General features: G+C 40.4%; 1 protein-coding gene across 1 annotated transcript; it reads right to left on the bottom strand.

Moving 5' to 3' along the window:
* Nucleotides 1–819: 819 nt before the first annotated feature.
* Nucleotides 820–4,746, bottom strand: LOC109237709. The gene is made up of 4 exons (XM_019404051.1): nt 4,663–4,746; nt 3,176–3,427; nt 1,626–1,738; nt 820–1,244 (listed from the first exon to the last, which is right to left on the bottom strand). The coding sequence occupies exons 2-4, from the start codon at nt 3,357–3,359 to the stop codon at nt 1,143–1,145; spliced, it is 399 nt and encodes a 132-aa protein (XP_019259596.1). The 5' UTR covers nt 3,360–3,427; nt 4,663–4,746; the 3' UTR covers nt 820–1,142.
* Nucleotides 4,747–24,731: the final 19,985 nt, after the last annotated feature.

Raw genomic sequence — 24,731 nt, 5'->3', positions numbered from 1 at the left:
TCACAGTGTTTCCTTAAGGAATTTAATCCCCTCCTAGTACCCAAGGTTATGGATTATTTCCTCCCAGGATAGAACGAATTACACACTGGTGTAGTGGTACTTCAAACCCCAGTGTTTCAGCGAACACAAAGTTCGGTAGCAAATCACACTTACTTTTTGCTTTGTTTGATGCTAAAAGTATGCAGAAGAAGGAGAAGAAACTCAGAAAATCGTAGTGAAATTCTGAGCAGAATAGTGTTGTATTTATAGCCAAAGTTAGGCTGAAATCTGAAGAGGTGCAACTCTTCAGAATGGCTGTTTATGCAAAACGCCCACAGCATAAATGCCATTACATAAATGGCCATTTACTCAATAATAAAGAGGGAAAATAAAGAGGGAAAATTGAAGAGGGTAGTTACTTTTCTGTTACCAAAACAGAAAAACGGATTGGATTTAATATTAATATTTAATATTAATATTTTGTTATTAAAACAAATATTTAATAACATTTCTGTTAATATTTTACTATTAACAAATAAATTTGGTCCAAAAAGTTAATCAATCAATCATTTGACCAAATCCGAAGCCGAAGCCGAAGCCGAAGCCGAAGCCGAAGCCGAAGCCGAGCCGAGCGACGACGACGGCGCGAGGCTTGCCTTCTTCTCAACTCTTTAAGAGCTAGAAGAAGAGCAATTGCTTATATACCCATAAAAAACCTCTTCCTCTTCCAATATGGGACAATGCCCATTTGCCAAGGGGGAACTTAAAATTTCACTCAAAAATTTTATTTCCCTCCATTTCTCATTCACCCTCTTTTAAGTATTTAATATATTAATTAAACACATCCAAAACCCAACACTATCTAGCTTGGTAATCAGAATCGTCGTAGATATTGAACAAAAATGAGGCAATGACGCAATTCTTGATAGATTTAGCAACAAATCGCCTACTGATTCTTTTCTTGACATTTATGGAGTTGGATCTTTGATTTATCCTCTGCAGCAGTAGAATCTTCAACCTTCTTTCCACTTGTTGCTATGGAAAAGAAATTTTGATCAATCCATCAGTTTTCTTTCCTCCAACCGCAACACCGACACAGTTATCGCTCTTATTAACTGTAGTAGGATGCTTCTGAAGAAGACAGCACAGAGAATTGACCCTCGTCATGAGGGATTTCTCATCTGATGCTGGCTTATTTTAAGTGTCACTAAACAAGCACCTCGAAATCTCCTCTTCAATTGACAACTTTTTGGCATTTCAGTTTTCTGATAAGAGTCAAAGGTAAAACGTATGAAATTAATAAGGTTTTTGAAGGTGAAAGTACATCGGCAAAATAGAAATCTCAAATGCTAAATTACAGTAAGATGTTAAATTCATGCGTTTCTTGTTATCAACTATCATTCCCACAAAGACAAGTACATTGATTAAGCAAAACAACGGCCACATGTTAGTAGATGGGTAGTCTCATGAGATGTATATTTTTGACACACAGCTTCGCCCCAATATATAGAGCTTGGACATGCCGTGCAAGCTGCATCAAAGATTTATTATGATAAAAGACAATAATAGCACTTAATAAAGACGTCGATGTGCTAAATTAGATAAGATGAATACATGAGTGGCGGGAATGCAAAGATGTTTTTCACCTTAGTCATGTTGATCAAACATCTTGCATTGTAGTAATGGTTGATGTTACTTGTCCAGATTGAAGTGTTGCAGCGTTGAAATATGTGAAGCATATCCCAATATGAAAATGAAGCTGGAGAGCAAAAATGAGGAAGTGTGTTCATGAATTGTTTACGATTACAGCATATATGTACCAACTAAATTAAAGAAGACAAGTTTTAGTCATTCAACTATTTAATTTATGTTCGTTTGTCTTAAGAGATAATACAAATGTAGTACTACTCCATAAATTCTAGTTTTATAAATGAGTTTTTGTTCTTTATTAAAAAAGGTCGACAAATATGTGAATAGAGCATTTCGATTTTTTCTTTATGTAAAATATTTATGGCGTTTCATGTTTTCCTCCCAAGAGCACTAAATTGTTGTATGAATATTATTATTTCCTATGATAAAATTTCATAAAGGAAAGAAACCTAAACTAATACAAATGAGTCAGTTGCTAGCTTGAGATATAAGCAGAAGTGTTAAAATAGTAGAAGACAGTTCTAGTAATGAACAGGGCCTTCCATAAAGCAAGTAAAGCAACCGTTTTAGGCCCCATATTTGTGGGGGCCTCATTTTTGTTATACCTAATAGACTATGTATAAGTTTTAAAAAGAGTTCTGTAAAGTGAAAAATTTTGATTTCTTTCTTTAACAAATATAGAGAAGAAGGATTTGCAACTGCTATGATTTCTATCAAGGAAATTGCACTTGAAATGAATATCGAATCCGAATTTCGCAAGACACGTGTGATATATAGGAAGTAACAATTCGATATAATGTTGATAATGAAATCTCAAAATCTTTCGAAGAGTCCTTTAGAGTTGATTACTTTTATACATAATAGACAAGGCTATTTTTTCACTTCAAAATAAATTTGAACAATTCGAAGCATATGAAAATATTTTTGGTTTTTTATTTGGCGGTAAAAACTAAGATCACTTGATGTTGGAAATTTGAAAAAATATTGCCTTAATTTTGGATGTTTCTTAAAGCATAATAATCAATTCGATATTGATGGTTTAGATTTATTTTCTGAATTAAAAGTATTAAGGAAAATAGTACAATTAGAAGATAACAATTTAATTGATACACTTATCAAATAAAAAGATTTAATTCTTTTCCAAATGCCTAAATTGCTTATGGAATAATGTTAATAACTCGTGTTACCGTTGCTTCAGCGGAAAGTAGTTTTCAAAATTAAAATTGATAAAATCTTATCTAAGTACAACAATGTCACAAGAAAGGTTAAATGGATTAGTTATATTGTCAATTGAGAAATACTTATTAGGAGTTATTGATTGTGTAAGAAAATTATTTATAACTTTGTATCTAAAAAAATAGATTTCAAATAAATAAATAAAAAAAGTTAAGGCCCCTCATAAAGTTTGGCTTTAGGCTACAATATTGATCGGGTCATCCCCTGTAATGAACAATCCCATATGACGGTGTCTTCCATTTGCTCCAATTTATATTTCCTAGTCTAGGAAATCATAATGTAACACAATATTATCTGCCGCAGATGTTACCTGGCATGGTAGCAAGTTCTCGTCGAGCAGTCTCAGCATAGGATTTAGATTCAACACCAAGTAATCTACAACAGAATCCCTTGTGGAAGAAACTTTTGGTTAAACTATCACTCTGAACTATATAGACAGCCTTGTCCCAGTTCTTGTTCCCATGCAACGGTTTTACACGCCAATCATATCTCATACTCTCGTTCTCTTGAGCGGGCCTTGGTCAATAATAAGATCAATTGGAGACAGCTGAGTCTCCGCCTGCTGCAAAGAAAAAAAACAAGTATCACTCAGTTTTAGAACTTGTTGTATTGAATTTTAAGACGAACAGAGCCGTTAATGAAGCCTGCGACAACAAATAATTTTCAGATACTTCCAGGATAACTACTACCCAAATCAAGCTCCTTAACTCAAAGGTTGGCTACCTCATGCTTTAAGATGAACTGGACAAGGATAGTAGCGGTTTATCTAAGGGTACTAAGAAATCCATTGGGAAATACTACAGTTATTGTGTTAAGGCATTTTACATTATGTTGTAGAGAGGCTAGGATGTGATCAATTTGCTTAAGTTCCTTGAAGTTAATAGTCTCTTCAGCGGGCTTAGTTTCAGATGCTAGACTCTCATTTTCAAAATCCTCTGCATAAGAAATTTATAGTGAAAATTTACACTTTCCAATGGCTGATATTTACTTGCATAAAGGTCAAAGAAATTTGAAAAGTGATGTAAAAGCTACCACGGCTCAATCTAAGAGGAGTGCATGGTTGAATCTTGAAATTGTCGCCCTGCCTATTCTTCTAAGTTTTTGTATGCTACCTGTGTGTTGATGCCCTTTTCATTATCTTTAACCTATAGCAATATTTTTTTGTGATAACTAATTCCGTATATTGAGACAAAATACTCACTTATCTAATATGCTCAAAAACCTAGAAAAATGCAGCCCAAAAACAGAGTAAGATAATTTATTTGCTGCAAGGTATTCATTCAAGAAAGAAAAATTACTAAGCACTGGCTCTTTTTCTTCTTCTTCTTCACATTAGTATAAACTTTGTTTCAAGAATAGAATAATTCAAATAAATACACTTCTAACAACATCTAATGGTGATATATCAGAAATTAAAATGATGCAGCGAGAAACAGGAAAATATAGAGGCACAAATCAACAGTCTAAAATACTAAGTAAAAAAGAAGAATCAGAATCATTGTCCAATTGAAAATTAGAGATTAAAAAAGTACATGGCAGCCCTTACTCAAAATGCAACCAAAGAATGAATCCAGAGATAATAAAATACAGGAGCATGCATAAAAAATCTAATAGAAAACCTGATTGAAGAGTTTTGTCAAACACCTATATAACAAAATTTATTAACATATTACATTTTCTCTGCAGGAATCCTTCTCTATTAAGGGAAAAACAAAAATACCTAGCATATTATGAAGGACTGAAATAAATCTATAGAAGAAACACAAGATGAGAAGAAGATTATCCGGTAAAAAATACCAATAGATAGAGGAGAGGAGTGAGAGAGCAGAGGTGTGAAGAGAAGAGGCGGTGTTTGCAGATGGAGATTTTCTTTTCAGGAAGTGTCGGGTGTATAGTAAGAGAAATGAAACGGTGACTTAATACTTATCAAAGTTGGGCTACACGTGTTGGGCTGCAAACACAAGCTATCACATAATATTGGGCCAGGCAGACATGTTGACCATGACCTGCCTGCTTATCCTCACTTAAAGTATAGGAATAGATATAAAAGTAATCTGATGTTAAAAGTAAAAGTTATACATTTAAGGCAGAAATATTAGGGACCCTCCTATACTTGAACACTTTTATTTAGTCCCCCCTTTTACTATACGGGGTCCTAAATACCCCCCCCCCCTTCGCTTGATTTTTCTATCTTTTAATACCCTTTGTTGAGGTAGTGAGTATGCAATGTATACACGCGCTGTACACAATAGAAAAATATGTACAAGTGGTTGTCCACGTAGATATTGGCGTGTTTTGGACTCCACCGTTTAATAAAACTCATTTCCCTCAAAATTAGTCGGGTAAAAATCACAATACTAGAGTGTTCTCTTAAACTTCTCTCTCATATGGTTCTATGGTAGAGAGGGCTTTGGTAGTGTTGGATTCTCTCAAGACTAAAATATTATCATAGTAGTGATTTTGCTGATTTCACACCGTTTAATCTACTTCAATACTGGTTTCCATTGGTGTCTGTGGGGTCTGCTTCAACCGACGAACATCGATAGCCTTTAATCTCTGCCACAAGGAAGATTTTTGTCTGAAATTCGAATTAAGTAAGTAGATTTTTACTGAAAATGGTTTAATTTTCTACTGCATTTTACCTGGTTTTGATATTGTTTGCATAGATTAGGGTTTCGATTGTAGAAACAATAACTTAGGGCTTTTTAAATTGAAGGTACTTAGAATGAATTTCTACATCTCATGTATGCATGGCTATTAGGTTTTTTTAGTAACAATCTCAAAAAGGGGCTTTTTCTGTTAAATACTTTATACGTATCTCAAATTGTCGTCTTGTGATTTTTTACTGTTATAAATTGGGGCTTCATTGATAAATACTTTATTTTTGTGTTTCTAATTGTCGGCTTGTGCTTTTTATTGTTCAAAGTTGGTTTTTTTCTTACACGCAGCTTTATCTTTGTTTCACATTGTTAGGTTGTATTTTTTTAAGTTGGGGCTTTTTTGTAAAATTCTCTTGTGTTATTGTTTGTGGATGTAGGGTAATCTATGGTTTCAAAATATCTTAACCTAAGATGGAAAACTGGAGGGATGATGGTGAGTGAGGTGTGGCCTATTTATATTGGGGGCAGGACAGAACATGTTTTCAATGTTGATGAGGATCATTTGTCCATTTCTGAACTAGCAAATTATGCTAGGAGTTTTGGAATTACGAAGTTAGGAAAGAACTTTGTGATTTCATCAAAGGGGGGTAATTTGGTTGAATTGAACAATGATAGGGACATATATGACCTTCATTAATGCTGTTTGATGGGGACACAATAGACATTTATGCGGGTGAAAACTCAATTATAGTGAAAAGGGGTCCTACTGGTTTGTCTGGTAGTCAAATAACAAAGTATAGATGAAAATTTAAGTATAGTGGGTAAGCCTTTTAATGCACCTGTCAACATTGAAAGCGGCAGCAGGAAATCTGATTGTCTTCTTGCTCCATCTACTGTTACTTTAAATGTTGGGGTGGGTGAAAAAGATGCAGATGTGAATGAAGATGGGTATTCTTCAATAGACTGGTCAGATACAGATGAAGAAGAGTTTGCACACGACCTAGAAATTATAGAGCACACTGCACATGACCTGGCTATTGTACAACAATCTGCAGGTAGTGAAGAAAACTCTGAAGATGATATTGTCACGATCCCAAATACCGATCGTGATGGCGTCTATCACATTACTAGGCAAGCCAACTAAACAATTAACCACAACCCTTTTCCTTAAACATTAAGCCATTTTTACGCAGGTTTAAATACCATATTCTTATAATAAACGTTTAAACAACAGATAAATATGCGGAAGTCAATAAAACATGAACTACACAGCCCCACAAATCTGGTGTCACGAGTCTAGAGCCTCTAATACATATCTGAAAACCAACTACACCAATAGTCTAGGAAATACGGGAAAGATAACAATATAGAGGGGAGAAACAGGGCTGCGGACGCCATGCAGCTACCTGGAAATCTCCGTCAACACGCTGGATCAGCTAAACAGCCCTCACTCAGCCGCTCGAGCACCTGGATCTTCACACAAGGTGCAGGGAGTAACGTGAGTACGCCAACTCAGTAAGTAACTAAAGTAAATAAGTATTGAAAGTAGTGACGAGCAGTTCAAAAGCATATAAATGAGAAATCACAGGATAACAGATCAACTTTACAGTTTAAAACTAGTTTCGTCAAAGAATCAGCTTTTCCAGTTTAAACATTTGAAATCAGATACTTAACAATATTTTCAACAGAGGCTTATCTTAAAAAGGGGAGTAAAAACATCATAACTGGGGCCCTCGGACAAGGAATCACTCGAAATATGGCCTCTCGAGCAGCCTCTCAGTCACTCGTGACTCAACCCTCGTCACTCAGTCTCACAATATCTCATAATAATAGAAATCATAATAACGGCTGCGGCGTGCAGCCCGATCCATATATTTATAGTCACCTACGCTCACTGGGGGTGTGAAGACTCCGGAGGTGCACGCCCACACACTCGTCACCTAGCATGTGTGTCACCGCGTTTATCAAAACAAGTCAAATACTGGGTTTTTGTACCCTCAGTTCCAGATTTACAATGGTTACTTACCTCAACCCGGTGAAAATACTACTCCGCAACGCCTTTGCCCCTCGAATATGCCTCCACTCGCGTCGAATCCATCCAAAATCAGAACGAGGATGTCAAAATATGCTAAGGGAACAAAGCCCAAGCGAAAACAATCAAAATAATACCAAAATTCCGAAATTGGTCAAACCCGACCCCCGGGCCCACGTCTCGAAATTCAGAAATTTTCACATCAATAGATTCCTTATCTCTCCACGAGTTCATACATACCAAGAACATCAAAATCCATCCATAAATGACCCTTCAAATCCCAAATGTTTGGTCTCTAATTTCAAGCCCCTAGCTCTTCAATTTTAGGCTTAGATTTCATGATTTTCTAGGTGTAATTCACATAATAATAGAGTTTTAAGTCCAAGAATCTTACCTCCAATCGTTTCCCCTTGAATCCCTCTTCAATCTCCTTCAAAAATCTCCCAAAATGACCAACTATGGAGGAAAATAACCCCACATTTGCGGACAAGACGAGTTTAAAACATTCTGCCCAGGCCTTAATTTCCTTCTTCACGAACGCGGTCAAAGCCTCGCGTTCGCAAAGCACAAAAATTCCGTTGACCAAAAATTCTTCTTCGCGAACGCGATCCCCTATCGCGAACGCGATGCCTCAGCTTCACCAACCTACACGAACGCGACCCAGACTCACGCGAAGCCTACCAATCCAGCCCTTCGCGAACGCGGGACTACCCTTCGCAAACGCGAAGGCCAAACATGACGCCTCTCTTCCTGGCCCTTTGTGAACGCGAAGACCAAAACACCTGCAACAGCTGAGACTATTTTTCTGCAATTTCTCTTAACTCAAAATGATCTATTCAACCCTCCGAAACTCACCCGAGGCCCCCGGGACCTCAACCAAAGGCACCAACATTCCCTAAAACTTTACTCAAACTTGTTCCACTCATCAAAACACCTCAAACAACATCAAATCACCCAAAACACATCGGACTCGAGCCTAAGCTTTCTAATATCTTCCAAATTCCGCTTTTGATCAAAAACCCAACCAAACCACGTCCGAATGACCTGAAATTTTGCACACACATCCCAAATGACATAGCGACTGCAACTCTCGGAATTCCATTCCGACCACTATATCAAAATCTCACCTACCAACCGGAAATCGCCAAAAAATCAACTTCACCAATTCAAGCCTAAATCTACTCCGGACCTCAAAAACCCATTCCGATCACGCTCCTAATTCACAAATCACCTCCCGAAGCTAATCGAACCATCGGGACTCACATCCGAACCCTCTAACACATAAGTTAACATCCGGTTGACTTTTCCAACTTAAGCTTCCTTAAAAGAGACTAAGTGTCTCAACCCTTACCAAATCCTTTCCGAACTCGATCCGACCAACCCGATACCACAAAACATGGATAACAAAGCATAAAGAAGCATAAATGGGGGAAATGGAGCGGTAACTCATGAGACGACTGGCCGGGTCGTCACATCCTCCCCAACTTAAACAAATGTTCGTCCTCGAACGAGTCAAGAAACATACCTGAAGCCTCAAACAGGTAAGGATATCTGCTCCGCATCTCCCGCTCGGTCTCCCAGGTAGCCTCCTCCATGGGCCGACCTCTCCACTGCACTTTCACCGAAGCTATATCTTTTGATCTCAACTTCCGAACCTGATGCTCCAAAATAGCTGATGGCTCCACATCATAAGTCAAATCCCCCTCCAACCGAACCGTGCTGAAATACAGAACATGAGACGGATCCCCAATATACTTTCGGAGCATAGAAACATGAAATACTGGATGCACACTCGACAAGCTGGGTGGCAAAGCAAGCTAATAAGCCACCTCCCCAATCCTCCGAAGTACCTCAAAAGGCCCAATGAACCGCGGACTCAACTTCCCTTTCTTTCCAAATCTCATAACACCCTTCGTGGGCGAAACCTTCAACATAACCTTCTCACCAACCATGTAGGACACATCTCGAACCTTCCTGTCAGCATAACTCTTTTGCCTCGACTGCGCCGTACGAAGTCTCTCCTGAATCACCTTCACCTTATCTAAAGCATCCTGAACCAAATCTATCCCCAATAGCGTAACCTCGTCGGGCTCGAACCAACCAACTGGAGATCTACACCGCCTCCCGTACAAAGCCTCATATGGAGCCATCTGAATACTCGACTGGTAGCTGTTGTTATAAGCACACTCTACAAGCGGTAGGAACTGATCCCATGACCCTCCAAAATCAATAACACAAGGGCATAGCATATCTTCCAATATCTGAATAGTGCGCTCGGACTGCCCTTCTGTCTGAGGGTGAAAAGTTGTGCTCAACTCCACCTGTGTACCTAACTCCCGCTGAACAGACTTCTAAAACTGGGAAGTAAATTGAGTGCCCCGATCTGAAATGATGGAAACTGGGATACCATGCAACCGAACAATCTCCCGGATATATATCTCTGCTAACCGCTTTGAAGAATAAGTAGTACAGATAGGAATGAAGTGCGCGGACTTGGTCAGCCGATCCACAATCACCCAAATAGCATCGAACTTCTTCAAAGTCCGTGGAAGCCCAACTACAAAGTACATAGTGATCCGCTCCCACTTCCACTCTGGAATATCCATCCGCTGAAGCAAGCCACCCGGTCTCTGATGCTCATATTTTACCTGCTGACAATTGAGACACCGAGCTACAAATCCCACAATATCTTTCTTCATTCTCCTCCACCAGTAGTGCTGTCTCAGATCCTGATACATCTTCGCGGCTCCTGGATGAATAGAATACCGCGAGCTGTGGGCCTCCTCCAGAATCAACTCCTAAAGCCCATCTACATTGGGCACACAAATCTGGCCCTGCATCCTCAATACTCCATCATCTCCAATAGTCACATCTCTGGCATCATCATGCTGAACTATATCCCTAAGGACGAGCAAATGTGGATCATCATACTGGCGCTCTCTGATGCGCTCATATAGGGAAGACCGAGAAACCACACAAGCCAATACCCTACTGGGCTCCGAAATATCTAACCTCACGAACCGATTGGCCAAAGCCTGAACATCAACCTCAAGAGGTCTCTCCCCAACTGGAATATATGCCAAACTCCCCATACTCACTGGCTTTCGGCTCAAAGCATCGGCCACCACATTGGCCTTTCCCGGATGATACAATATAGTGATATCATAATCCTTAAGCAACTCCAACCATCTCCGCTACCTCAAATTAAGATCATTTTGCTTGAACAAATGCTGAAGGCTGCGATGATCAGTGAATACCTCACAAGACACGCCATACAAGTAATGCCTCCAAATCTTCAATGCATGAACTATGGCAGCCAACTCCAAATCATGAACGGGGTAGTTCTTCTCATGGGGCTTCAACTGACGAGAAGCATAAGCAATAACTCTACCCTCCTACATCAACACACAACCAATCCCTACTCTCGAAGCATCATAATACACGGTATATGAACCTAAAGCTGATGGAAAAACCAACACTAGAGCTGTGGTCAAAGCTGTCTTGAGCTTCTGAAAGCTCTCCTCACACTCATCCGACCATACAAATGAAGCACCCTTCTGAGTCAACTTGGTCAAGGGAGATGCGATAGATGAGAATCCCTGAACAAACCGGCGATAATAGTCTGCCAAACCAAGAAAACTGCAAATCTCTGTGGCTGAGGACGGTCTAGGCCAACTCTGGACCACTTCTATCTTCTTTGGATCAACCTGTATACCCTCACTGGACACCAAGTGTCCCAAGAATGCCACTGAGCCGAGCCAAAACTCACACTTGGAGAACTTCGCATAAAGCTTCTCCTCCCTCAATCTCTGCAATACAACCCTCAAATGCCCCGCGTGCTCCTCCTGACTACGCGATATACCAGAATATCATCAATGAAGACTATGACGAACGAGTCAAGATAAGGCCAGAACACGGTGTTCATCAGATGCATGAACGTTCCTGGGGCATTGGTCAGCCTAAAAGACATAACCAGGAACTCATAGTGACCATATCTGGTCCTGAAGGTCGTCTTAAGAATATCCGAATCCCTGATCTTCAACTGGTGATAACCCGAACAGCGATCAATCTTGGAGAATACCCTCGCTCCCTGAAGCTGGTCGAATAAATCATCAATGCAAGGCAAAGGATACTTGTTCTTAACTGTTACCTTGTTCAGTTGCCTATAATCAATGCACATTCTCATAGTGCCATCCCTATTCTTCACGAACAGAACCGGCGCACCCCAAGGTGACACACTAGGCCGAATGAACCCCTTATCTAGGAGTTCCTAAAGCTGCTCCTTTAACTCCTTCAACTCCGCTGGTTCCATACGATACGGCGGAATAGAAATAGGCTGAGTGCCCGACACCAGGTCAATACCAAAATTAATATCCCTATTCGGGGGCATGCCTGGCAGGTCTGCAGGAAATACATCAGGGAAGTCCCTCAAAACTGGAACAGAATCAATACTGGGAGTCTCAGCTCCGACATCCTTCACAAAGGCAAGATACGAAAGATAACCCTTCCCAACCATACGCTGGGCCTTCAAGAAAGAGATCACTCTACTAGGAACATAATCAGTCACACCTTGCCACTCGATCCGTGGCACACCTGGTATAGCCAATGTAACTGTCTTAGCATGACAGTCCAGAATAGCGCGACACGGAGATAACCAATCCATGCCCAGAATAACATCGAAATCCACCATGCTCAATAATAATAGATCAACTCCGGTCTCCAGACCCTCAATGGTCACCACACACGACCGATACACACGGTCTACAATAATAGTATCGCCCACCGGGGTAGATACATGAACAGGTAAAGCAAGAATCTCACAGGGCGTACCCAAATAACGAGCAAAGAATGATGACACATAAGAAAAGGTGGATCCGGGATCAAATAATACAGAGGCATCTCTGTGGCAGACTGAAACAATATATTTAATAACAGCATCGGAAGCAATAGCATCGGGTCTGCCTGGAAGAGCATAGAAATGGGCCTGACCACCCCCTGATCGACCTCCCCCTCTGGGCGACCCCTGGCTGACTGACCTCCACCCCTAGCTGGCTGGGCGGGTGGTGAAGTAACTAGAGCAGAAGTCGAGGGCTGACCCCTCTGCTGAGACTGACCATCATGAAGACGAGGACACTTCCTCCTCATATGCCCAAACTCTCCGCACTCATAGCAACTCCCCGGTGCTGGGGATGGGGACTGAAGGGAACCCCTGGCACCGGAATGACCAGTAGAAGGACCTGGCATGGAGGAATCCTGGACCGATAGAGCACGGGACGAACTCTGAGCTGGAAGGGCACTAAGTGATGAGTGGCCCTGATGAGAGCTTGAAAACCATGACCAAATGATGCCCTGCGATAACCTGGGCGAGCCGAAAGTGCCTACCTGAAAGAACGACCCCTGCCCTGCTGGAACTGGCCCCTCGAAGGAGTACCACTAAAGCTACCAGATCCCCGAGGGCTCTTGGCCTCCCTTTCCTCTCGCTCCTGATGGCGAACCGACTCAATCTCATGGTCGATATCAACAACATCCTCGAATGTAGCACCTATCACCCTCTCCCTATTCATAAGAATCCGGAGTTGATATGTGAGGCCATCAACAAACCTCCTGATCCTCTCTCGATCTGTGGGAACCAACCAAACCGCATGACGGGCTAACTCAGAGAACCGCATCTGATATTGTGTCACCATCATCTCCCCCTGACGCAACTGCTCAAACTGCCTGCGCAGCTCCACTCGGTGCGACTGTGGTACATACTTCTCCAGGAAGAGAACAGAGAACTGCTGTCAAGTAAGGGGCGCTGCACCAACAGGCCTACGCCTCTCATACGCCTCCCACTAAGTGAAGGCAGCCCCAGAAAACTGAAAGGTAGTAAATGCCACACCACTAGTCTCAAGAATCCCTGCTGTACGAAGCATCCGCTGGCACTTATCCAAGAAACCTGGGCATCCTCGCCCTCTGCACCGCTGAATGTCGGAGGCTGGAGTCTACCAAACCTCTCAAGTCGACGCTGCTCATTATCCGGCATAAGTGGTACCACAAACTCCTGAGCTGGTGCAACCGACTGGACTGGAGGTGCCCCCGCTGTCTGGAGTCCCTGCACAACCTGCTCAGGTGTGTGAGCAACGGGGGTCTGGATGCCTCCCCCAGTCTGAGAAGTAGTTGCGGTCGTAGTAGCTGAGACCGCTTGAGCCAAACCGGTACACACTAATAAGATCTGAGCTAAAGCCTCCTGAAGGCCTGGAATCACAATAGGCACAGCTGGTGCCTGAGTTGGTGCTGTTGTAGCGTCCACAACTGGGACCTGATCCGGAACTAGGGTAGCTGGTGGATCTGCAGGTGCTGCTCTAGCTGCTCTGCCCCTGCCACGGCCTCGACCACAACCTCGGCCTCTGGTGGCCCCAGCTGGTGGTACTGGTGGTCGTCCATCTTGCCCGGTAGCACGTGTTCTCACCATCTGTGAGATAATGGAATAATAGAAGTTTAGTACTCGGATCAACAATTCGCACGACAAGAATTTCAAGAATATGAAGTTTTTCCTAAAGGTTCTGCAGCCTCTGGAGGATAAATACAGACGTCTCCGTACCGATCCGCGAGACTCTACTAAACCGGCTCATGACTCGCGAGACCTATGTAACCTAGGCTTTGATACCAACTTGTCACGACCCCAAATACCGGTCGTGATGGCGCCTATCACATTACTAGGCAAGCCAACTAAACAATTAACCACAACCCTTTTCCTTAAACATTAAGCCATTTTTACGCAAGTTTAAATACCATATTCTTATAATAAGCATTTAAACAACAGATAAATATGCGGAAGTCAATAAAACATGAACTACACAGCCCCACAAATCTGGTGTCACGACTCTAGAGCCTCTAATACATGTCTGAATACCTACTACACCAATAGTCTAGGAAATGCGGAAAAGATAACAAGATAGAGGGGAGAAACAGGGTTGTGGACGCCATGCAGCTACCTAGAAATCTCCGTCAACAAGCTGGATCAGCTAAACAGCCCTCACTCAGCCGCTCGGGCACCTGGATCTGCACACAAGGTGCAGGGAGTAACGTGAGTACGCCAACTCAGTAAGTAACTAAAGTAAATAAGTACTGAAAGCAGTGACGAGCAGTTCAAAAGCATATAACTGAGAAAACACAGGATAACAAATCAACTTTACAGTTTAAAACCAGTTTCGTCAAAGAATTAGCTTTTCCAGTTAAAACATATGAAATCAGATACTTAACAATATTTTCAACAGAGACTTATCTTAAAAAGGGGAGTGAAATCAGTGAAAACATCATAACTGGGCCCCTCGGGCAAGGAATCACTCGAAATATGGCCTCTCGGGCAGCCTCTCAGTCACTCATGACTCAACCCTCGTCACTCAGTCTCACAATATCTCATAATATTAGAAATCATAATAACCGTTGCGCGTGCAACCCGATCGATATATTTATAGTCGACTACGCTCATTGGGGGTGTGCAGACTCCGGAGGGGCTCCTACAGCCCAAGCGTCATATTGCTGCGGCGCACAGCCCGATCCAATATATATATATACCGCTGCGGCGTGCAGCCTGATCCTATAAGTATCGCTGCGGCGTGCAGCCCGATCCATATATAAATTCCTCACACTTAGGTCCTCGACCTCTCTCAGTCATTAACCTCACAGCCTCTCGGGCACAACAGTGGAAATTAGAGAACTCGCTCCAAATAGTTCTCTCTTTTAAAAGTGACAAGAATAAACCAGTTTTAGGCGTTTGAGAGGTAAGACATGACTGAGGATATGCTTTTAGCAAGTAAAGTGAGGAAAAACAGTCAAAATGCCCCTAAAGGTTTCTACAGGTCGGCATAAGGCCCCAAACATAGCATACAGCCCATAACACAGTATAAATATTCAAAATACGGGATAATATAATATTTCCAAACCAAACACGTGGCTTAATAGTCACTACGGGATGGGCCAAGTCACAATCCCCACCGGTGCACGCCCACACGCTCGTCACCTAGCATGTGTGTCACCGCATTTATCAAAACAAGTCAAATACCGAGTTTTTGTACCCTCAGTTCCAGATTTACAATGGTTACTTACCTCAAACCGGTGAAAATACTACTCCACAACGCCTTGGCCCCTCGAGTCGGCCTCCACTCGCGTCGAATCTATCCAAAATCAGAACGAGGATGTCAAAATATGCTAAGGGAACAAAGCCCAAGCGAAAACAATCAAAATAATACCAAAATTCCGAAATTGGTCAAACCCGACCCCCGGGCCCACGTCTCGAAATTCAGAAATTTTCACATCAATAGATTCCTTATCTCCCCACGAGTTCATACATACCAAGAACATCAAAATCCATCCATAAATGACCCTTCAAATCCCAAATGTTTGGTCTCTAATTTCAAGCCCTAGCTCTTCAATTTTAGACTTAGATTTCATGATTTTCTAGGTGTAATTCACATAATAATAGAGTTTTAAGTCCAAGAATCTTACCTCTAATCGTTTTCCCTTGAATCCCTCTTCAATCTCCTTCAAAAATCTCCCAAAATGACCAACTATGGAGGAAAATAACCCCACATTTGCGGACAAGACGAGTTTAAAACATTTTGCCCAGGCCTTAATTTCCTTCTTCGCTAACGCGGTCAAAACCTCGCGTTCGCGAAGCACAAAAATTCCGTTGACCAAAAATTGTTCTTCGCGAACGCGATCCCCTATCGCGAACGCGATGCCTCAGCTTCACCAACCTACGCGAACGCGACCCAGACTCACGCGAACGCGATGCCTACCAATCCAGCCCTTCGCGAACGCGGGACTACCCTTCGCGAATGCGAAGGCCAAACATGACGCCTCCCTTCCTGGCCCTTCACAAACACGAAGACCAAAACACCTGCAACAGCTAAGACCATTTTTCTACAATTTCTCTTAACTCAAAATGATCCGTTCAACCCTCCGAAACTCACCCTAGGCCCCCGGGACCTCAACCAAAGGCACCAACATTCCCTAAAACCTTACTCAAACTTGTTCCACTCATCAAAACACCTCAAACAACATCAAATCACCCAAAACACATCGGATTCAAGCCTAAGCTTTCTAAAATCTTCCAAATTCCGCTTTTGATCAAAAACCCAACCAAACCACGTCTGAATGACCTGAAATTTTGCACACACATCCCGACTGACATAACGAAGCTACTACAACTCTCGGAATTCCATTCCGACCACTATATTAAAATCTCATCTACCAACCGAAAATCGCCAAAATATCAACTTTTCCAATTCAAGCCTAAATCTACTCCGGACCTCCAAAACCCATTCTGATCATGCTCCTAAGTCACAAATCACCTCCTGAAGCTAATTGAACGATCGGGACTCACATCCGAGCCCTATAACACATAAGTCAACATCCGGTCGACTTTTCCAACTTAAGCTTCCTTAAAAGAGACTAAGTGTCTCAACCCTTACCAAATCCTTTCCGAACTCGATTCGACCAACCCGATACCAAAAAACACGGATAACAAAGCATAAAGAAGCAGAAATGGGGGAGATGGAGCGGTAACTCATGAGACGACTGGCCGGGTCGTCACAGATATTGCAGGAAATGATGGTGATGGTGTTGAATCTGACCAGTCTATAGATTATGGAAGTGATGTGCATGAGGATTTAAGGATTGTGAAGAAATTCAAGAAACAAAATAGGAGGGGCAGAAAAGGTAAGAAGAGAAATGTGGTGGTTATCCATGTGAAGTGGGGTTGGATGAAGGTTTCGAAGATATAGATAAAGAGAGGAGAAGTCAGAATGGTAAATTATTAGCAGATAAGCCATACTATGATAGTTCTAATTGTGATTCCTTTGATTTTGATGAAGAACTTGAACCTGTATCTGATGATAAAGGTGAAAGAGGATAGTTAAGTGGTAGAAGAAAGAGTAACATGGTGATTTATGATCCAACAAGCAAGATTGTAATTTGGAAGTTGGGTTTTGTATTTGAAAATGTGACTGAGTTTAAGACAGCATTAACAAAGTATGCTTTGAAGAAGAGAGTTGAGTTAGACAAGTATGTGAATGAGCCTACTAGAGTAAGGGACAAATGTAAAGGTGGTTTCCCATAGTTGATCTTTGCTAGCAAGGAAGGACGAAGTGAAAACTTCACTGTCAAGACCTACAATCCAAGACACAAATGTCATAGGACCAAAACCAGCTTCTTTTTAACTTAAAATATCTAGCAGTGTACCTCAAAGATAGAATTATCTCTCAACCTACAATCAAAGGGTATGAAATTAAAGATTTGGTAAGGAAAGGTCTAGGTGTGTATGTAGGAAAGGCTGTGTGTTTAAAGACAAGGAAGTTAGTGTTGCAGAAAGCTATGGGAGATCATGTGGCAGAGTTTAATAAGATTCTTGACTACGGAGATGTCTTGCTCCGAAGTAATCCCGGTACCACATGTGCGGTTAAGGTGACAGATATAGAAGATGGGAAGAAATAGTTCAACTCTTTCTACATTTGCTTTGATTCTATGAAAAGGGGATTCTTGTAGGGTTGTAGAAAATATATAGGTCTGGATGAATGCTTTCTTAAGGGAATTTGCAAGAGTCAGCTCCTAGTAGCTATTGCCAGATGGAAATAACCAAATGTTTCCAGTGGCATTGATAGCAGTTACCCAGGAAAAAAAAGAGAAATGGAGATGGTTCCTTAAGATTTTGCAAAAAGACATTAACTTGGGAGATGGTTCACAGATCACTATCATTAGTAATATGTAAAAGGTAAGTCTTTATCTATTGTAGTTTTATATTGAATGTGCATTTTATTACTATTATTATGTTTCTAACTACATGTTCTTTGTTCTTGAATGATAAGGATTGATACCTGCAGTTGAAGAAATACTACCTGAATGTGAGCATTAGATGTGTGCTAGGCACATTTTAGCAAATTGGGCACAGAAATGGAGAGGGATAGAAAGAAGGAAAAGATTTTGGAGTTATGTTAGGGCTACTTATGATACAGATTTTAAGAGAAATCTAGATGGTCTAGCTCAGCTAGGGAATGAGATTGTTGAAGACTTAATCAAATACAACAAGGAAAGATGGTGCAAAACATACTTTCAAACATTCTCCAAATGTGATATAATAGACAACGATATGGCAGAAATCTTTAATGCCTGGATCTTAGGCCTTAGGAATAAGACTATTGTTATAATGTTGGAAGAAATTAGAGTTAAAGTGATGACTAGGGTGAGCAAGTCCAGGACATTTGCTGAGACATGGGTGGATGGGATATCTCCAATGGCAATGGTGTTCAATACCAATGTGGAAAAATCAATGCAAGTCACTATAGAATGGAATGGAGATGAAGGGTTTGAAGTATCAGAAGAGGTAAACAAAAATATATCGTACACTTAGAAACTGAAATGTGTAGTTGCAGAGCATGGGATTTAAAAGGGATCCCATGTGCACATACTATAACAACAATGCACTATCTGAGGCAAGATGCATCAGAGGGAATATTAAGATGGTACAACAAAAAGACATATTTGAAGGCATATTAACACTTCATTCAACTTGTGCCATGCATGAAAATGTGGCTAGAAACTGATAATCCAAAGGTTGAGCCTCCTAAAGTGGTGAAAATGCCTGGAAGACCAAAAAGGAACAGGAAAACAGAGGTTGAAGAAATAAAAAGAGCTGAAAAGTTACCAAAAAGAGGAATAACTATGACCTGCTCAATCTGTAAGGAAGCAAATCATAACAAGAGGTGTTGTCCAAAGAATATCAATCCTAAAACCAAGGTTAAAGCCACACCAGAGGTAAACTATTCACTTTTAAGTTATTTGTGCCTCTGGTAATTCATATAGCTCACTAATTATAGTTCTATTTTATGTACTAGTTTGCCGAATCACAACAATACTCAACTGTTAATCCAAAGAAGAGAAATAGAGGTGATTCTGAAATGCCAAGTACAAGCGATAAAGGTAAAGGGGCCAGAAGTGGTTACAAGAAACCAAGGGTTGTGGGTCATGGTGTATTTGTTTCACAAAGTGGATATACTAATATTAATGTAAGTGTCTTAAATTTTTAAGTTCACTATTTTTGTTAGGTAGAACAACATCTTTTGCTAATGTAAATGTTTATGCCTATTTCAGCAAAGGTTGCCTAGCAGTAGAACAGTTAAAAATCCATCTGCTACTGTGATTAATTCAGCACATATGACTGGTGACATTGGTTACCAACCAACCAAATGGGTTAAATGAAAAGGCAAGACAGCTATAATTCAAAGATAACTCCAAGTCCAAAGTGCACAACATCGCATTACTACTAGATCAAGGGCAGTTGGAATTCAAACAAGGGCACATGTCAAGGGAAAATCTCCCTCCAAGATCCCATCTTAAATATGTTTTTTGTTGGCAGGCTTAACTTTTATTGTGATATCGTTGAAACTGGTATTGTGTTATTGGCAGTCGTATCTTTTAAAACTAGTATTGTATTTCAGAATGTATTTAAAGCAGTAGTTGTCCGAATTGGTGGATGTTAATGGTAGTTGTAGTTTCTTGTTGAAACATTTACTCACTACAGTCAAACCTCTCTATAACAGCCTTGTTTGTTCCGAATATTTTTGGATGTTATAGCGAAGTGTTGTTATATAGAACATATATTATAACATAACATGAAAATTAATTCCGAAAAATCTTGGCTTTTATTGTGAAATGTTGTTGTCACACCTCCTTTTTCCTACACCCCCGTAAGGGTATAAGGGAGTTTTTTTCAACTTAAAGTGACAATCGAAACGGGATTATTTATTTATTAAATTCAGGGTCGCCACTTAGGATAATTTTATGGTGTCCCAAGTCACCGGTTCACATTCCGAATCGAGGAAAAGATTGACTCTGTTTTACAGTCCACGAACACAAAAATCCGGGTAAGGAATTCTGTTAACCCGGGAGAAGGTGTTAGTCATTCCCGGATTCCGTGGTTCTAGCATGGTCGCTCAACTGTTACCAGTTGGCCTATTATCTGATTTTAATACATGTTTTAACCTATGGTTCAATTTTAACTTTGTAACTGCTTTTATTTAATTATTTTTAGAAAGATTCAACGTCATCTAAAACACATCTTGAACCACGTCACATAAATGCACCCGTGGTCCACGACACATTTTATCTAACGTTGTTGAGATTTGGATTTGGGTTACATAAATGCACACCCGAGTTTAGGAAAGTAATTTTTGAAATAACGCGCCTAAAGCAACTACGCACTTTCAACTTTGCAAGGGCCATGGAAATTCAACTAAATGGCACGCCTCGATTTTTAAGGATTAAAATATTAAATGAGGGCTATGCATTTGAGATTTTATTTGGCACGGCACACCTCGATTCTAATTGGAGAACACTACTTAATAAGAGACACATTAAATCTAATCTGAATTGAGGTTCAACTTATTCTGGCCAGTCAACAACCCAATTATAAGGAAACGGACAATTAACTCTTGTGATGGTTTAGGCTAGCAAGACAGGCGCAGCAAACATCCCTTTCTTAAAGAAAGATTGGGCCCAAAAAGCAGCCTAAATTCGAGAGGGATGTGCTGGAAGCCTCATGGGCTTATCCGGGAAGACATGAGGCCCAAACAAAGAAGCATTGAGCCTTTAAAGCAAAATTCATTAAAATACCAACTAAAATTGGTTTAAAGCCCTTCTCGAAGATTCCAATGAGTTATAAAGTGAGCTAAATTCCCCAATGAAAATTCTGTTCCCAAATCCCAATCGACTAATTAAAATTGCAACAAGGACACATCAATGATAACTTTTCAATTCCAAAAGTTCAACTATTCACAAAAAAACTGATTACTTGAATCCATGTCCCTATTACCACCAGTCGAAACAAACAATCATGAAATAAATTATAGAACTTATGCATTTTATGCCTTTGTATAGGGAGACTTTGCTGAAAGCAATTGAGAGCAAATGAACTCCAAAAAAATTGCTGAAACTCGTCAGCACTCCAGACGATCCTATATGATCATGAATTGACTCATCTAACAATTAGCAAGTACGTGAGAGTCAAAGCCATATTGAGGCCATAAGTGATCACCTCTCACACGAAATAGCTTCATAAACTATCCAACAATGACATATTAAAGCTACTAATGTTACCATATGAAATTCAACTAGAAACCCATCTATCAAATTATACTAACACAAGATCTGCTCTATCAAACTACAGCTCGAGAACCATATACAAGCTAGACATTGTTCTGTAAATATGTTAGATCCAAGTTTCATATACTCCACGGTAAATAACCTCGCAACCCCCTTTCATTTTTCATCAAACATATTTTATGATAAACCTTATGATTAACAGATTGAGACTTCGAATGGATTTCCAGAAGCAACTTAAAACACAAGCACTTCCCACCTTTTAAGACATGGTCCAGACTCAGCACAGATATCTATTATAGATTGATTTTGCCAACTTTCACAATTTTAAATAGATCTGGACAGAAGATGTCAATGCAAAAACTGGCCTCATACTACAGCACGTCTAACAGTCCACACACACAATAGATTTCAATCATTATTACAGGCCAACATACTGAATTCAAAGACCTATTCCAACTTACCAACACAACCTTAAGCTAATAACATGAATAAGCAAGCAAACACATGAAGAAAAAGCTAAATTACTACAGAATTGAAGGAGTTTAATAACATAAGGTGGCATTTGATAGGCAGCATGTCATGAAACTTTCATCATGGATCATGTAACTTCATATTTCCACTCTTACATATCTAGAGGTCTAGAAAGTACCTGAATAGCAAAAAAAAATAGGGGAACAGCCTGAGGTTAGGAAGAACAACATCAGTAGATCAACAGCAGTGCAAACAACTCAAACCATGCTGGAACCCAGCAATAACAAGTATTGGAAATCCTTTCGAAATAAACCCAGAAATTTGAACCAATTTATCAATGAAACAGTATCGTGATTCCTTATTCTTTGTTACTGATCTTAAAACACTCTCAATATGTAGGTATTTTTTGTTCTAGGTGCAGAAGATAAGGTTAAAGGATATTATTCAGCCATTTCTCATTTTTCTCCAATCTGATCCCCCTTAAGAATTTCAGCAAATGAAGCTTTTATAGAGGGGTGTTAGGGCAGCAGTGCAGGGTTGCTATTGTGTCCCTAGTTTTAAAATTAGAAATTCAGAATAACCCCAACCCCAGCTTCCTAGAAGCTTCCCTAGGTAGTTACGAAAGATTCTTTCTACAAAAATACCCTAAGCTCCCTTTAAGCTCCTGTTATTTACCTTCAAAAGATCACATGGGTCAATTCTGACCCAAGACTCAAACAGGCTTCTTGAAACGGGTCAGAGAGACCAAAAGGCCCAAAGCCAAACTTAAACTCAATCAACTGAGCACTTGAAGTTCTAATTCAGACCCTCACCAAACTAAAACCTAATTGATAGCAATAAAAAAAACTTGATTAACTTCGAATACTAACTCGAATTCTAGAAAAATAAAGACAAACAGAAAAGAAAAGAAAAGAAAAGAAAAGGCAAAATTAATTCTAATTTGCTTGATCAAATTGCCCAGAATTACCAATAAACTACTGCTATCCGAATTCTTTTAACCAGTCAAAAAGAAAAATAAAATAGGGGAACGGTGAAGAGAAGAAAACAAGGACAAGAGAGGAGGTGAACAAAGATACCTAAGATGAGCAGACGGACACTTGGCTTGATAGACCTCCAGCATCCTCGATTCGACCCGAAATTGGTATTAACCGCATGTTCTCCTTGAGAACAAACTAACAATACTAATTTCAGGCCTAATCGTTCCTAGAAACTCAAAGACTTGAAGATTTTTCTTCCCCTTCGATTTCAGAGTTGAAACAGGCCCGATTTGGCGAGGATTTTGGGAAAAATGGCGGTGGATTAGGATGCAAAGAGGGGTGATGGTCGCATGGTCGGATTTTTGTGGTGGTCGGAGCTATCTCGCCGGTGATAATGGCAGACTCACTCAAAGGTGGCATTATCTGATGAGGGAGATGAGAGAAGGGGTTCGTTTGGTCTTAGGTCTAACTCGGGATTTCGAACAGTCTTATTTGAGATAGGGGATGTGCTAGGGCCGTTGGATGAAGCAAAATCAATGGCTCAGATGAGAGGATGGCAAAACGGCGTCGTTTGGTTCATGTGGGGATCGGACCGGGTTGGGCGGATCTGGGCTGGACTTTAATGGGTATTAGGAATTGAATTGGGCTGGGAAATTTAATTTGGCCCAAAACTAATTTCTTTCCTTTTCCCTTTTAAAAAATCTTTTTAATTCCTTTTTTTTCTTTTTTCTAAAAATAAAATAAAACCCAACTTAATTCTTAACCCAAATTATCCTAGAAAATTAAATTAATTAACCCTAATAATTATTACAACTAAGTAAATACCAAATTAAAGGAAAACCAACAAAATTCAAATCTAAAAATTGAATAATGCAAAATAAACTATTTTTTTGTGATTTTCCCCTTTTTATAAAACAACTAATTTGCTAATTAATCCTAAAATGTAGAATTAAATCCTAAATGCAAATGCAACATATTTTTGTATTTTTTATTAGTTAAACAAAATTAACGTGCGCAGACAAATGCAAACAATTAATGAAAAATGCTACAAAAATCTACGAAATTGCAAATAATGGGAAAATTTATTTTTCTTGAATCTATGGGAGTAATTCATATAGGGAAAAAATCACGTGCTCACAGCTGCCCCTCTTTGCTCGAAAACACGAAGAGTTATCGTGCAAAGATAAAGTGAGCGGATACGAGCGATTTTTGCCCGTTTGAATACTCCGTGGGAAGCATTTTTGAAAGATTTGACCGCACCTTGCTTCCGAGGTTGCCTACATATCCTTGGCTAAAAAGGNCAAAACTTGAACTGTATTCCCGTGCTCTCCAGGTGGGCGCCTGATTGCCAAAACTTGAACTATATTCCCTTGCTCTCCAGGTGGGCGCCTGATTGCTGAACTTGAACTGTATTCCCGTGCTCTCCAGGTGGGCGCCTGATTAACAAAACTTGAACTGTATTCCCTTGCTCTCCAGGTTTGCGCCTGATTGCCAAAACTTGAACTGTATTCCCATGCTCTGCAGGTGGGCGCCTGATGTCCAAAACTTGAACTATATTCCCGTGCTCTCCAGGTGGGCGCCTGATTGCTGAAACTTGAATTGTATTCCCTTGCTCTCCAGGTAGGCGCCTGATTGCTGAAACTT

Source organism: Nicotiana attenuata, unplaced genomic scaffold (genome assembly GCF_001879085.1).
Source record: "Nicotiana attenuata strain UT unplaced genomic scaffold, NIATTr2, whole genome shotgun sequence".
In the NCBI taxonomy this organism is placed as follows: domain Eukaryota; kingdom Viridiplantae; phylum Streptophyta; class Magnoliopsida; order Solanales; family Solanaceae; genus Nicotiana; species Nicotiana attenuata.
This window is presented reverse-complemented; position numbering and strand designations above follow the sequence as displayed.

What these genes read in the sequence shown, in the direction of transcription:
- LOC109237709 (XM_019404051.1), bottom strand. Translation starts at nt 3,359, where the DNA reads ATGAGATATGATTGGCGTGTAAAACCGTTGCATGGGAACAAGAACTGG. An exon ending in AGAACTTGCTACCATGCCAG is followed by an intron (nt 1,739 to 3,175) that starts GTAACATCTGCG and finishes TTTGCTCTCCAG; the next exon opens with CTTCATTTTCATATTGGGAT. An exon ending in GTTTGATCAACATGACTAAG is followed by an intron (nt 1,245 to 1,625) that starts GTGAAAAACATC and finishes GACTCTTATCAG; the next exon opens with AAAACTGAAATGCCAAAAAG.